General features: G+C 43.1%; 1 protein-coding gene across 1 annotated transcript; it reads left to right on the top strand.

The window, feature by feature from the left end:
* The first annotated feature begins 721 nt into the window (after positions 1 to 721).
* Positions 722 to 8857, top strand: LOC124003702 (ras-related protein Rab-40C-like). Its single transcript, XM_046312236.1, has 6 exons — positions 722 to 1400; positions 1620 to 1680; positions 1772 to 1832; positions 1965 to 2042; positions 4053 to 4275; positions 6155 to 8857. The coding sequence occupies exons 1-6, from the start codon at positions 1247 to 1249 to the stop codon at positions 6463 to 6465; spliced, it is 888 nt and encodes a 295-aa protein (XP_046168192.1). The 5' UTR covers positions 722 to 1246; the 3' UTR covers positions 6466 to 8857.
* Positions 8858 to 9565: the final 708 nt, after the last annotated feature.

Raw genomic sequence — 9565 nt, 5'->3', positions numbered from 1 at the left:
TGGTTGCAAATGGGTCTCCAACTGGACCATGACCCCAAGCATACTTACAAAGTTGTGGCAAAATGGCTTAAAGTCAACCGAGTCAAGGTATTGGAGGAATGGGCCAAAATTCACCCAACTTATTTGGGAAGCTTGTGGAAGGCTACCCGAAACATTTGACCAAAGTTAAACAATGTAAAGGCAATGCTACCAAATACTAATTGAGTGTATGTAAACTTCTGACCCACTAGGAATGTGATGATAGAAATCAAATCTGAAATAAATATAACTCTCTACTATTATTCTGACATGTCACATTCCTAAAATAAAGTGGTGATCCTAATTGACCTAAGACAGGGAGAGTGTGGTAACATCTCACAGCAAGAACTGGCAAAGCTGGTGCAGTCCATCACTGCAGTACTTAATGTAGCTGGTGTCCACACCAGATACTGACTGTTACTTTTGATTTTGACCCCCCCTTTGTTCAGGGACACATTATTCCATTTCTGTTTGTCACATGTTTTTGGAACTTGTTCGGTTTATGTCTCATGTGCTGAATCTTGTTATGTTCATAAAAATATTTATTAAGTTTGCTGAAAATAAACGCAGTTGACAATGAGAGGACGTTTCTTTTTTGCTGAGTTCTTCAGGGAGTTTAACTCCAGTCTAGTGGGCGGCGGTAATGCAACATATATTTGATGCCAACCGCTATTAAACTTAATCAAAGAAGAAGAGAAATCGGAAAACCGGATGTTGATGCTGGCAAAAGCTAAATCTAGGTTGATGTTATTTGCATTGCTTTGATACTGACGCGTACTCGAAGGCAACTAATTGTTATTTATGGACTCTTAAATGAAGTAACATTTTCGTTTTGAATTAACATTTCAAAAACAATGTTTTACCCTGTAGAGGACATTTGGTTTTGGAGGCAGAATGGCCCAGATTTATTAATTATGTTTTCGTAAATTAGTTTAGGTAGCTAACGTTAGCACGGGGTATTTTTATTTCACATAAATTACTAGGTAATGGATTTTCAAAGAAAACATGATGGAATTAGAGATCATTTGTGCTCAACGCTCATTGTATGTTTTGTAGCTAGTGGTGCGCGACACTGCTAGCTAGTAACCTTCATTTTTCTGTGGCTAACGTTAGCTATAGTATCGTTAGCTAGTAAACAACGTCGTTCTCCCTTAGTGTTCGACAAGGCATTCCACACAACTTCTTCCACCCGCAGTGGATCTCCAAACTCGGTCTTAACTTGATACCAATGCGTGGGATGATGGCTACACAGGGCAGCCCTGTCAAGAGTTACGACTACCTCCTGAAATTCTTGCTGGTTGGAGACAGTGATGTGGGGAAAGGAGAGATCCTAGACAGTCTGCAGGACGGATCAGCAGAGTCTCCCTATCCCTACAGCAGTGGTGAGTGTATGTAACTAGTTAGAATACATCAAGTGTATACATTATATGAAGTATAAACATACTAGTCAGTGTTTTTTTTAAAACTCTGGAATCAAACTGGCCATTTGCCATTATATTCTCCATCATAGGCTATCAAGCTTGTTGATGAAAAATCAATCCCATGTAGTTTGAGGTTAAGGTTGGGCTGGCTGTCTGCTATAATCATGTTTGTTTTCTCAGGGATTGACTACAAGACTACCACAATCCTGTTGGATGGGAGAAGAGTCAAGTTAGAGTTGTGGTACATGTAGAAAATACTTGTCTAATACTTGCAGAAAACTCATTGACGGAAAGCTAAATGGAATCTAACAGGGTCATTCTTTGTTAAACAGGGATACGTCTGGACAGGGTCGATTCTGCACAATCTTCCGGTCATATTCACGTGGGGCACAGGTGGGTTAGACCCCTTCATTCCAAATGCTTCAGGTTCTAGGCTATATCATCTGTGTATTCAGGGACAAGCGGACTGTTTACTGATTAAAGATGTATTGCTTGTTCATGTCCCCCCACTCCCCCAACCCACAGGGAATCCTGCTAGTTTATGATATCACAAATGGCTGGTCATTTGATGGCATTGACCGCTGGATCCGGGAGATCGATGAGGTAAGCTAGTTTGCTGACTGATCATTTAACACTGCAATTCTGAAGATGTGACTCAAGTCTTCATTCTAAACAGCATATCTGCCTCATCATGCTGCAGTTATAGCTCAAATGAAATCCACCATACCGGTTTGTAGATAGTAGAAACACTAGCCATGTAGATCTATTGCCAAGCAGGCAGGCTGTAGTCTGAGGATCTGCTGTTGTTCTCAAAAGACTCCCCTCTGGCAAACGGTTTAGGTCAGTCATGACCAAAACCTCCCACAACCTGAATAGCTTTTCCCTCTGTGCTGTGGCCTTCACCAACTGGCCACTGGTAAACCTTTTATCTTCCCGCTCATAGACTTTACACTCTGCACTATTGTGACGGCATGTAGCCTAGTGGTTAGAGCGTTAGGCCAGTAACTGAAAAGTTGCCAGATCAAATCCCCGAGCTGACAAGGGAAAAATATGTTGTTCTGCCCCTAAACAAGGCAGTTAACCCACAGTTTCTAGGCCGTCATTGTAAATAAGAATTTGTTCTTAACTGACTTGCCTAGTTAAATCAAGGATAAATACAAACAAACAAAGAATCCGCAAGGTTGTAAACTCATCACTTTTGGAGATATTCGCTGTTTTCATTTCAAAATAGGTTGTCCACGTGAATCGTGTCGATCCGCAAAACAAAATGGAGGAGAGGCCGAAAATATAGTCTCCCTGTGTGATCAGTAAATGATGGTGCGTTTCTCATTTAGAAATGAATGACTGAGCACAGAATGCTTCCCTACGCCTCCTACAAATAGAATATTAAACAGAGTTAAGAGTGTGACGTCATATCAGAATGACTACTTCACCCAAAGTCACGTGTGACAGCTGTGAGCAGCTAGCCACATCCCCTAACCAGCCATTAGCCTACCTCAGCTGCTCCTCTCCATCTGTTCTCCATCAGTTTATAAATGTTATTAAGCCGTGATGGCGAGCTGGGGTGTGCAGACAGTGATGAGGTTTGTTGTTACATTTGTTTAGTTATTGGAGCGGCATGGTAGTTTTTGGTTTGATAACAAACAACCTTGTTTAGCCATGCTACCTGGCTGGCTAGCTAGCATCATGGTACCTTGTCTGTGCACACATTTGGATGTCACTGGAAAAAGGGATAGATAGTCCTCTCAAAGAGATGCTTCAAAGGTAGGATGCATATGCCTGATAAATGTATTCTAAGCTAAATCAGAATCTAAAATCTATTTTTTCTCTTCTGTTTTGTCTGTTCCTTAAATTCTGTTTGGTGCCTAAATTTGCGTGTGTGTGTGTGTGTGGTGTGTGTGAAGAGTAGTCTAAAGATGGTTTCATATAGGCCTAGTGTGTTTTCCCCTTACTGCCACAATGAAAATGCAGATCATTATGCATTTCTATTCCCTTACTACATTCCTCCTGCCCAATCACAAGTAGGCCTTTGGATATGATCAAATCAGCTCTTTTCTGCAGTAGCCTTTTTTATTATACAGTAAAAAGTGTGAAGTTAAATTCAGAGGTGTGAATATCAGGGACAGGTTTTCGTGCAGAACGTATATAGAGAACGGAAACAGTGGATTTAACAACTGACATCAAAAAGGATCATAGTTTTCACCTGGGTCCACCTGGTCAGTCTGTGTCTTGGAAAGGGCAGGTGTTCCTAATGTTTTGTTTTGTTCTAATGTAGTTTAAAGTGTTAATTATATAGTCTGTAGTTTTTAGCTTCAGTGTACTTGCTGTGTGTGGATTCTGTGTCTCTATATTTAGTATTTTCTGTCTATTGTCTGTCTGACTCTGTAGCAGCACCATTTCACCAAGAAATTCCTGGACATGCAAATGTATTTACAGAATAAAGGTGATTTCTGCTCTTCCCGTTTCCTGCTTTGAGAAGGCCGGTGTGTTTCCTGTTCGAACAGGGTTTGTGTGTGATTTGATTAAAGGAATCGTAAACAAGATGGGAGTTGTTAACAAAACAACCCCTACTCTCAATATCATCCTCCTATTGATTTCTCTCCTTTCCCCCAGCATGCCCCGGGGGTGCCCCGCATCCTAGTAGGTAACCGGCTCCACCTGGCCTATAAGAGGCAGGTGCCCACGGAGCAGGCCCGCGCCTACGCCGAGAAGAACGGCATGACCTTCTTTGAGGTCAGCCCTCTGTGCAACTTCAACGTCATCGAGTCGTTCACGGAGCTGTCGCGCATCGTGCTGATGAGGCACGGCATGGAGAAGTTCTGGAGACCAAACCGAGGTGAGGAGACCAGGGAAGACTAAAGTTACAGCCACTGTAGGGTCTTGGGTTGGGAAGCCTTAGGGTGCAGTAAAACAATGGGAAAGGTTATTGTTGGTGTGAGGAAACTTGGGTTTGTTTGTTATTTTATGTTGCTACCCTTCAAGTCTTTGATTTGATTCATATATGGAATATATCTAAACTCAGCAAAAAAAGAAGCGTCCCTTTTTGAGGACCCTGTCTTTCAAAGATCATTTGTAAACATCCAAATAACTTCACAGATCTTCATTGTAAAGGGTTTAAACACTGTTTCCCGTGCTTGTTCAATGAACCATAAACAATGAACAAACACCTGTGGAACGGACATTAAGACACTAACAGTTTACAGACAGTAGGCAATTAAGGTCACAGTTATTAAAACATAGGACACTAAAGAGGCCTTTCTACTGACTCTGAAAAACACCAAAAGAAAGATGCCCAGGGTCCCTGCTCATCTGCGTGAACGTGCCTTGGGCATGCTGCAAAGAGGCGTGAGGACTACAGATGTGGCCAGGCCAATACATTTCAATTTCCGTACTGTGAGATGCCTAAGACAGCGCTACAGGGAGACAGGACGGACAGCTGATTGTCCTCGCAGTGGCAGACCACGTGTAACAACACTTGCACAGGATCGGTACATCCGAACATCACACCTGCGGGACAGGTACAGGATGGCAACAACAACTGCCCGAGTTACACCAGGAACACACAATCCCATCCATCAGTGCTCAGACTGTATGTAGTAGCCTGAGAGAGGCTGGACTGAGGGCTTGTAGGCCTGTTATAAGGCAGGTCCTCACCAGACATCACCGGCAACAACGTCGCCTATAGACACAAACCCACCGTCACTGGACCAGACAGGACTGGCAAAAAGTGCTCTTCACTGACGAGTCGTGGTTTTGTCTCACCAGGGGTTATGGTCAGATTCGCGTTTATCATCGAAGGAATGAGCGTTACACCGAGGCCTGTACTCTGGAACGTGATCGAGGTGGAGGGTCCGTCATGGTCTGGGGATGTGTGTCACCGCATCATCGGACTGAGCTTATTGTCATTGCAGGCAATATCAACGCTGTGCGTTACAGGGAAGACATCCTCCTCCTTCATGTGGTAACCTTCCTGTAGGCTCATCCTGACATAACCCTCCAACATGACAATGCCACCAGCCATACTGCTCGTTCTGTGTGTGAATCCTTGCAAGACAGGAATGTCAGTGTTCTTCCATGGCCAGCGAAGAGCCCGGATCTCAATCCCATTGAGTACGTCTGGGACCTGTTGGATCGGAGGGTGAGGGCAAGGGCCATTCCCCACAGAAATGTCCGGGAAGTTGCACGTGCCTTGGTGGAAGAGTGGGGTAACATCTCACAGCAAGAACTGGCAAATCTCGTGCAGTCCATGAGGAGGAGATACACTGCAGTACTTAATGCAGCTGGTGGCCACACCAGATACTGACTTTCTTTTGATTTTGACCCCCCCTTTGTTCAGGGACACATTATTCCATTTCTGTTAGTCACATGTCTATTTAACTTGTTCAGTTTGTGTCTCAGTTGTTGAATCTTGTTATGTTCATACAAATATTTACACTAAGTTTGCTGAAAATTAAAGCAGTTGACAGTGAGAGGATGTTTCTTTTTTTGCCGAGTTTATTTGAAATAATGAAAGGTGGTTGTCTCTTGCTTGCTGGGTTCTCATTTGATGGGAGGAAGCGCACTGGGCTCTCCTCGTCATTGACGCAACAGCAGCTGTCCCACCTGCAAAATAAACCAGCAACACAACTACATTGTTGTCATGTCCTCTACTATACAGTTATTGCATGTAATACAACTTGACTATGTCCTTCCCTGTCCATCCCCCTCCCCACCAGTGTTCAGCCTCCAGGACCTGTGTTGCCGCTCCATCGTCTCATGCACCCCCGTCCACCTCATTGACAAGCTGCCTCTCCCCATGGCCATCAAGTCCCACCTCAAGTCCTTCTCCATGGCCAACGGAATGAATGCTGTCATGATGCATGGACGCTCCTACTCCGTGGCCACCAATGCGGCGGGCGGCAGCGTGAGCAACAACAACAGCAGCAGCAGCAGCAAGGGAAACAGTCTCAAACGCTCCAAGTCCTTTAAACCGCCTCCGAGCCCCCCCAAGAGTAGCAGCAGCAAAAGTATCTGTAACATCACCTAGTGAGGGGTGAGGGAGGAACTTCTGAGGCCTCCCATTGGGCCTAATGCTATCGCTGTATGGGGCGCTCAGGGGCCCCAATTTGGAGATGCATAAACACACAACAGGAACTGTAAAAGCTGTGAGTGAGTCCAATATGGCTTTCACTCTTTCTTAGACCCCTAGCGCCATCTTGTGCGTCTCCGTTAAACCTACAGCTACCACCCACTGTAACCAGTAGAGCTCACTAGCTTGTCGTCCTAAAACCCAGAAGTGAGTTACCTCTGTTTTTTTCAGCCTTTCCTATGGGGAAAGAATAGGGTTTTTGAGATAAACACTGAAAATAAGGTCTGTGGTAAACACAGGCTTAGGAGATCTTATACACTTTGTTCTATGAGATAATAGCAGTCAGTTATTATGACCTTTATTCATTATGAAACCTTTATGTGCTTTTTTTATTACATAAATGCATCAAAATTCACAAAGTGACATTAGCTAATGAAGATTATCCCAGACCTTATTTTCAGTGTTTATCTAAAAAACGACAGTCATTTTCCCCATAGGCTTTGTTCATCGAACCGTGGCTGAGTTAGTGCCTACAAAAAGACATGACAATTTCTCTCCATACATCCTCTTGGACTTTAAGCTTGGATGTCATCACTCACCTTCCTGTCAACACTACAAGAGAGTATGAGGACTCTGAACAGATTCACTGGGTATATTTAAGTAGACTTAGTGTACATGCGTGGTAATAGGTCGGCTTGTTTTCCAGTGGATGTTTTGCACTGACTTCTTACGTGATTCGTCTTGAATGTTTCGCGAGTTTGTGTGGGATTGTGTTATTATGCCTGTCCGTTGACTTTGTCCCTCTTCAATACTTATAGCCTATGTCTGGGTCGTGTTCATTAGGGCATGCGATGGAAAATGTTTTGCAGCGGAAACCGCAAATTTGAGCGTTTCTTATTTCTTACAGGTTGTCCTTTCTTGTTTGTCTTTTTAATTTTCATTTGCTGCCTACTGAACTGGTTTGATATGGCTCAGAAACACATTGAGCGATTATTCTTTCCAGATCTCACACGGATTTGCCAACAAATGGAACACTTAAAATATTGACGCTGCAGCTAACTTTTTTTTATTTTTTACTCTCTGACAAAGTTTTCTTGTGTGTGTCTTAATGTTACCTTTATTTAACTAGGCAACTCTGTTAAGAACAAATTCTTATTTTCAATGACGGCCTAGGAACAGTGGGTTAACTGCCTTGTTCAGGTGCAGAACACATTTTACCTTGTCAGCTCGGGGATTTGATCTGGCAACCTTTCGGTTTCTAGTCCAACGCTCTAACCACTAGGCTACCTGCCGCCCATCCATCTGTTGGTCTTCTGTGTGTTGCTCTGTCTGTTGACTTGGGTCCTTGTCCTGTTTGGCACCAGAATGTATAACACCAGTCTGGTCTGTGCTCATAGGATTGATTTAAAAGCAAATGGGGTCAAGCTGTTATAGCATAGGGTCATTTGTAGATTTCAATGGTTTCATTTCAGAATAATGGGTGCAATATCAGACTGCTCTCCCTCACTGTTTGCAGTTTAAAGGTATACTCAGCAATATGACGTAGATGCAGAAAGTAAACTGCATGGGGGGGGGGGACTTCCATAACAACTAAGCGTGAGGGTCTACTTCTATGCTGTTATTGTCCTGTGGCTACCAGGCTGTGAACAGTGTGAGAGTGAAGTCTTGCATCGTGATCATCTCCATATCTGCCGTGCTGCTCGTGGCAATGTCATTTAGCTGAGTCTACCTTTTAATGCTGATCAGAGAGCCAATGGTGTGTTGATCCAAGTCTGTTGGCTCATTCATGGCCCTTTGCCCTGAGTGACCCTGTGAGTAACCAGTATGTGCCTGGCTTTTTACCGGTATCATGATTTATCTTGAAGTATCAGTAGGATTTTTTGGGGAATGACGCAAAGGGCTAAAATCTCTTTCATCTGAATCACTTTGATAAGTGGTTATGTTAACTTGTGACTTACTAACTTTGGACTCCAGTAAACTTAAATGTATCCACATAAGGCAAAATACATACAAGCTTAATACAAAATAAAGAGTTCATATTCACAATTTTATTTATACCCATTTGTTTAGAAATAATATTCATGTTTTTGTTGGTGTCTTTTATATTTTTAAAGGACAAAATTCTTAGAATGTATTTACACTGAGACATTCCCTATGTTCACTGCAAGAGAGATGAAAACCAATGCATGCCATTTTTCTCTGCAAGGAAAAGAATCATTATTCAGGGTATTATAAGCACTACCTGTATGTGGTATAAGCTGCTGAGTTGATTGTAAGGATGATGAACGGTTTTGCAAATAAACGTGGCTGCATAGTTGCCATGGAAAGCAATGGTTTTCCCCAAATTAAACTGTTATACTTTTTTTTATTCAAAATGATTTATTACTGAATAACTGTATTGTATATTTTTGATTAGTTGATATAAGTTTTGCTCATGTGCATATTTAGCACTTGCCCTACTCTTCCTGGGGACCAAATAGGAAACAAAACACAACAAATAATATACATAATACCATGTCACCTGTTTCTGCCTCACGCTTCAGAAAACAGGAGATGGCTCCTGCCCTATGAGCCGTTCTGGCTCGCACAAGCAATGGCTCATGCAAGGCCACTTACCTACAATACAGTGCAACTTACAATACAAAATATATTTTAAAAATAGCTGTCTCTTCACAGTCCCCGTTGTGCCGTAATATGTTCTTTTATCTGGTTTTATTGCTAGCTTGAGTTTTGTAGTGATATTATTGGCTATTCAAAGCTTTAACAATGTCAGTGCGCGGGCGGTGGGAATTATTTGTTTCTCTTTGTCCTCTCCGACCCCTTGGCTGTCGGTATCAAGCTCAATTGAAGTAAAACGGTGGGGGGTCTGAATTGATTAGTCGCCCCGGGGTTATTGGCTCGGCAGCCCCTGGCTCGCGGCCTCTCCGCAGCGTCTCTGAATACCGGCGGTCAAAAGTCACGCGAAGGTTGAAGGGTCACGTCAAATGAAAGCGAGGGGAGTTTGCTTCTCATAGCCCTTTGAACCGTGTCGAGACAAAGATGAGTCGCACACCATTGA

This window comes from Oncorhynchus gorbuscha, linkage group LG18 (genome assembly GCF_021184085.1).
Source record: "Oncorhynchus gorbuscha isolate QuinsamMale2020 ecotype Even-year linkage group LG18, OgorEven_v1.0, whole genome shotgun sequence".
Lineage (NCBI taxonomy): Eukaryota > Metazoa > Chordata > Actinopteri > Salmoniformes > Salmonidae > Oncorhynchus > Oncorhynchus gorbuscha.
This window is presented reverse-complemented; position numbering and strand designations above follow the sequence as displayed.

Coding starts and splice junctions, on each gene's coding strand:
- LOC124003702 (XM_046312236.1), top strand. CDS start 1,247: ATGCGTGGGATGATGGCTACACAGGGCAGCCCTGTCAAGAGTTACGAC. Junction 1,833..1,964: donor CATATTCACGTGGGGCACAG/GTGGGTTAGACC, acceptor CCCAACCCACAG/GGAATCCTGCTAGTTTATGA. Junction 2,043..4,052: donor GGATCCGGGAGATCGATGAG/GTAAGCTAGTTT, acceptor CCTTTCCCCCAG/CATGCCCCGGGGGTGCCCCG.